Source organism: Vanellus vanellus, assembly GCF_965231255.1.
Source record: "Vanellus vanellus genome assembly, chromosome: 3".
NCBI classification, from domain to species: domain Eukaryota; kingdom Metazoa; phylum Chordata; class Aves; order Charadriiformes; family Charadriidae; genus Vanellus; species Vanellus vanellus.
The window spans coordinates 121,301,247-121,307,326 of NC_138907.1; the positions used below are offsets into that span (position 1 = coordinate 121,301,247).

The window sequence follows — 6,080 nt, forward strand, 5'->3', positions numbered from 1 at the left end:
TCCATCTTAACGTCTTTAAATGTTGGGGGACAAACTGGGGCTCCTCAGTAGAGGAAAAGCAGAGCCGTCCCCACCTTTGGGTTCCCCCCAGGCAGCGGGAAGGCAGCACGGAGAACACGGCAGCCCTGCACGGGCTTTTCCCACCCAGCTGCCTGCTGGCTCCCTCGTCCTTCTGCCTTTTTCAAATACACACACGGAAGCCCAGCCCCTCGTTGCCCATCTTCGTTAGCCCAAAGCGAGCGTCATGCCCTGCGCACGACTGCTGGAGAGGCTGAGGGGTTAAGCAGAAGGAGGGAGGAGGAAGAGATGAGGCTGAAGGGCAATTTTTCTTTCAAATACTTTTTTATACCCGCGCACCTTCCCTCCTACTGAGAGCCTACGGACCAGAGGATCAGCCCAGCCTCATTACCCTTGATTTGCAAGAGATGTCTGAAGTTGAACACTTTCATTTTTAAAAGGTCGTAGGGTTGCGTGGTCTTCTTCAGAGGCCACAGACAGCTCCTGTGCCAAACCCTCAGCTGCACGTCCCCAAGCATCAGAACGCGTGCCCCGGGTTGGCTTTCGACACCAGCCCTGCTGGGTGTGCGAGGAGATGCTCCACCACCATGGAAGGGGCTGAAGCAACAGAGCATTTTCTGGAGGGATTTTATTCCCCCCTTTGCAGCATTCATTGATAATTAGAGGAGTAACTTGAAGCACGGGTTTATTCCAGCCGAGGCGGCAGGGACCCCAAATTGTTCGGATTGCTTTTGTGTGTACACGGTGTTACACGGACACATTGCCCTGCGACTTTTGCTGCAGATCCTGTACGTGGCTGGAGAAACATCTCACTTGGACTGTTTTCTGTTGTATAAATTAGAGAGAAAATTTACCTACCTGGCAGGAACACAAAAAGGATTAATTCGGGGGAAAGGGAGGGGGAAGAGAAATGCCCACACAGCTTTATAGAGATGAGAATAAAAGGTGTATTCGTTGTTTACCCCTTGTTAAGAAAGACTGGGTTTGTTTTAAGCCTAAAAAGAAAATTGTTGGGTAAGAAAATTGTTGTGGCCAGTAGGTCGAGGGAGGTCATTCTCCCCCTCTACTCTGCACTGGTGAGGCCACAACTGGAATACTGTGTCCAGTTTTGGGCTCCCCAGTTCAAGAGGGACAGGGAACTGCTGGAGCGAGTCCAGTGAAGGGCAACTAAGATGATTAAGGGCTTGGAGCACCTCCCTTATGAGGAAAGGCTGAGAGAGCTGGGACTCTTTAGCCTGGAGAAGAGAAGGCTGAGGGGAGACCTTATTATGGCATACAAGTATCTAAAGGGTGGGTTGAAGAAGGATGGAGCCAGGCTCTTTTCATTGGTTCCAAGTGACAGGACGAGGGGCAATGGGGACAAGTTAGAACACAGGAAGTTCCGTTCAAATACACGGAAACAGTTCTTTACGGTGAGGGTGACAGAGCACTGGCACAGGCTGCCCAGGGAGGTGGTGGAGTGCCCTTCTCTGGGGATTTTCAAGACCCGCCTGGATGCAGTCCTGAGTAATGTGCTCTGGGCAATCCTGCTTTGGCAGGGGAGTGGGACTAGATGATCTCTAGAGGTCCCTTCCAACTCTGATAATTCTGTGATTCTGTGAAGAAGACTTAACTAAACCTCTCTTCTTTTAAAAAATACAGCGCTGTGGTCCTGGATGGAAAAATTTATGCCACTGGTGGGATCGTTAGCAGCGAAGGACCTGCCCTGGGAAACATGGAAGCCTACGACCCTAAAACAAACACGTGGACACTTCTACCAAATATGCCCTGCCCTGTTTTTCGACACGGCTGTGTAGTAATCAAGAAGTACATTCAGAGCGGCTGATGTTACCCAGGAGTTGGACGGAGAACTGTTTGTACCTGTTGAAAGCGGGCAAGAATACTACTACTACTTAAGAAACAGAAGCAGCAAAGCCAGCCAGTGAACACATTGCTCTAAAGTCTTGAATAGTGTCTACATTGAATGTAGAAAAATCATCCTCACCTTTTGGTGAACCAGGAGCAGAGAGCTCCGTGCTATGTAAGATATTGTAACTTAATAATACAAGGGTGTCACTAGATGTTATAGTGGCACTTGTTCTGGACGTCGGCTTTTGGTCAACCCAGGTGCAATAGAATTTCACATATTTTTTAAGCTGGGGAAGAGAGGAAAAAAAAAAAAAAATCTGCATTTTACTTCTAGAGCTCAAGCTTGATTCTTAAAATAACCATGCAGATTAGTTTTACTATTACACTTTAGGCATCAATCTATCTGAAAGGTCAAAGTGTCCTTACCACTTTGATTCCTACATTTGTTTTTAACAAATACACGCTTTTCAATACCAATGACTGAGGGAAATCTTGTGTGACAGATGGCTTAGGTTGATGTCAGTCTTCCATCAGATCAAAGGAATCTTTCAGTTCTCGAGAGCAGAGCCCAGAAGGGGGGTGAGGTGGGGACTGGGGGGAAAGAATAATAGCCATTGGTAATAAATTCCATGTAAAATGATGAAAAAAAAAAAAAAAAAAGGTCTGTTGGGCTGGATGAGTTTCTGCTCCCGGTGATATTGTGTGGGGACGTGTGGCCGTGCCCACGGTGGGGGGGGGGGGAGGGGGTGACAGCTTCTAACCTTTTCCTCCCGGTTTCTGCTGATGTGCTAACTTGGCAGTGCTCGATTCCCATCATGCAAAATGAAAACGGTTTCAATCCCAGAGGCATTCTCCTGATAAAACCGCTCTTCACGTCTTCTGATTGGGATCACACTAAAACACACGGCGTAGTGGGGGATTTCTGTGTTTTCAGCAAAGGGAGAAGCTGCCTCCTGTTGTGGCTACGCACTCAGTTTTGGCTCCCAACCAAAATCGCTTACGTTGCGATATATGCCACTATCTTTTATGTAAAGCCCGAGAAGTTTTTTATTTTATTTTTCACGTTTCCCCATAGGTGTGGAAACCATATACTTCTCTTATTTACAGATTTTAAACACACGAGTTTAAATCCCATGGTAGAAAAACGCATAGTCTTAAGCCCAGTATAAGAGACTTAAAGTGATTACTATGTAGAGTTGTAAGTATATGCACAGCACAGGGGTTATATTTTTATATATATTAAAATATTGTCTATCCAGAGAGCATTGTGATGTGGAAATTCTTTATAAATTTATACGGAAAAGGATCGAATGGGAGATGGACCGGGTAACGCAGAGGGGGCAGGGGAAAGAATCTTAACATTCACAAATACGCAGTAACCCCAGGCTGAGGATTGTCTGATTTCTTTCTAAGTAGAGGGAAAAAAAGTTGCCATACTTGCCTTTGCAGACCCAAATCCCAAATGCCGTGCTGGTAATTCAAGAAGGAGGGTCCTATACAGGGCGTGGGTGAGATCTTACAGTCAATATCTAGTTGAATTTCATACCAAATACACTAGCCTTTTTATACGGAGGGAGGTCTGCCTACAGCTTCGGGGAAATCAATGCAGATGGTTAGCTAATCATCTTATTTTATTAATAATTGTTTATAAAATAAAAGAAAAAAAAAATGAAATTTGTATCTTGCAGTATTTAAAGAAAAAGTGCTCAAGTCAGCTGAGTCAAGCTATAGGGTGACTCAAGTCTCTCATTTTGACAGTGAGGTTCCAGCCTTTGTTATGCAGTTGTTTTATTTATTCTTTAAAGAAAAAAAAAAAAAGAAGCACAACAAAGTTATATACTAGTATGTCATTTAAAGTATTTATGTCAAACAGGGTGCAAGTGTGAACCTAAAGATTGGAGCACAAGTTTCTAACTGCCTGGGGCAGGACTAATTTTAGTGTTGGTGTGTGTCTACCTCCAAAGGAGGTGCTACCTGTCAACAAGACCTAAACACATTCAACATTTCCAATTTAGCTTATTTCTTCATTTCTCACACTGGAACAAAACTGGCTATTTCTGTGAATAATATTAAAAACAGGGTTATCTGTAATGGTATTGTATATAGTTTATGTTTACTGTTAAGTTCTTGTTATATTATAATAAATATATTTATAGATCTAGATTCAGCATCCAGATTGGATTAATTTTGTCACGACTGACCAAGAAACAACACTGCATGACCAGTGCCTTCGGGTTTCATCCCAGCCATGGATGGAAACGCGTTCACTCCATCCAGCTAGCTTCTCTTGCAAATCAAAAATGTATTGCTAATATTTAAATGCTGGGTAGCTTCCAAAGTATTTCCATTCCCGTTCCGTAAAGAATTCTTAGAAGTGATTTTTGGATTTTATTCAGCAAGACCGTTTCTTCTTCATCTATTTCCCCAAACTCACTATTAAGTAAAGAACAAAAAGGCTCAAGATAGTTGAGGAAGCTATCTTGAAAAAAACACTGATAAACAGCTTTTTTCTTTCTTTTTTTTTTTTTTTGGTTTAAATAAAAGTTAGGATTTGTCCTGCTCTGCTGCTGGCATGTCTAAAAGACGAAGGCCACTTTTGCCCTACGGTCAGAATTCCTTCCTATCCAGAGTGGGAGCTCTGTACCTCACTGGATACATCTTTCAGAGAGCACTTAAGTGCACCGGTTCGTGGTTTCTTTGATGTTTCATTAGGGTGTCATCTGGTAGTTGTAAAACTGGATATGGAACAAAGATGAGCCAAATATAACCAGTCTCAAATACCACTGCAGTGGAACATTTCAGCTGGATCTTAGGAGGCACTATCTGTTCTACACAGGAGCAGGAAGAACGTAACAGACATTGAAATTGTCTCTGGTACTTACAGCATACATCTATGCAAGTATTTAAGAGCACGAACGGCAGTTTTTAAACATTTTAGGTTGAGGTTGAACGGCCCGTGAAGATTACCGAAAGCCCTGCAATTCAGTGTTACACAACCATGCTGCAGTAATCCAGACCAAGTGGAATGAGTTGCCAACCTTTTCATCAACGCTCTGCAGAGATCTCTTACTCAGCGTTAGTCAATAATACTTGGTAGGATGAACAAGGCACAGGCTATTTGCTTTACTCGTATGTGGAAATTATTTTAGTTCCCCTCCGGGAAGTTGGCTGAGCGCATTTGCCAAATGAATCATGTGCACATACCTGCTCAGAGATTTTTCTTTTTAAAAGCTTTAAGAAATTCAGGGGACAGGCTGGCTCAGCAGCCCCGTAATGATAAAAACTCTTTTGTTCGCTGGTTTGACTCTCCCCCGGCTCACCTGGGAAGGCGAGTGATCTCCAAACGGGGCTGTACACCGCGTTCAGGTAATCACCTACCCCTGACAATTCACACAAGTCATCCACCTTTCTCCCGATGTTTCATCTAGTGGCAAACACACTGTACTAATAAAACCTCAGCAACCCCGTCTTTTAATTAACTGCAGCTAGGTGTTAAGGCTGAGCTTAGCACAGCGCAACTGGAGCAAGCTAATTAGAGCATTCGTTACACTTCAGCTTGCCCTTGGTGGAGCCCAGGCAAACTGAACGCCAGCACCAGCCCCCGCGTTCCGCAGCCGCGGGGATTAGCCGGGAGAGGAGCCGCAGCGCCGCCTGCCTCCACCAGTACCTGCTGTTTAATCGGCAGAGACGGCGAAGGCACCGACCCCTTTCACGTACTTACCCACCCGCCCGGCTTCTCCTGAAGAACGGCTTTGAAAGTTGGAACCCATCCCAAAGCTTTTCTCCGCCGTCTCGAGCGTGAGGGCACGGTCTCGGACCCCTACCGCCTCCCCACCGCCGACTGAAAAAGGGGACTTAATATTCAAGCGGGGGATGAACCTACGGACAGCACACGCAGTCACGTCCTGGCAGGCTGCACCCTGCGCCGGGTCCCTAGGAAGAGCCCGACTCCGTATCCTCTTCCACGTTTTTACTACTTGTCACGCTAATACAAGCTTTTTAAATTGGATGAGACCCTTAAGCTCACCCCTTAATGCCTTCTTTCCCATTTCAAGCCGGCTCAAAAAAACAGGAGCCGAAACATGGTTTCGGCTGAAGTAGCGACGCCAGGAAAGGCGGCAGTAAGTTCCCATCGTCGGCAAGTGTTCTGGGTTGATAACTTAAGACTGTGGGAAAAGCCAGAAAGAAAACGGTCTGCAGGGAAGCAGATGGAT

The 6,080-nt window shown here is 45.2% G+C and overlaps 1 protein-coding gene across 1 annotated transcript in view; it reads left to right on the forward strand.

Moving 5' to 3' along the window:
* Positions 1–2,440, forward strand: part of KLHL29 (kelch like family member 29) — a 335,222-nt gene extending 332,782 nt beyond the window's left edge. The window contains exon 13 of the mRNA XM_082481556.1: positions 1,660–2,440. Within this exon, the coding sequence (XP_082337682.1) occupies positions 1,660–1,843 (184 nt within the window). The 3' untranslated portion in view covers positions 1,844–2,440. The remainder of the gene's footprint in view (positions 1–1,659) is intronic.
* Positions 2,441–6,080: the final 3,640 nt, after the last annotated feature.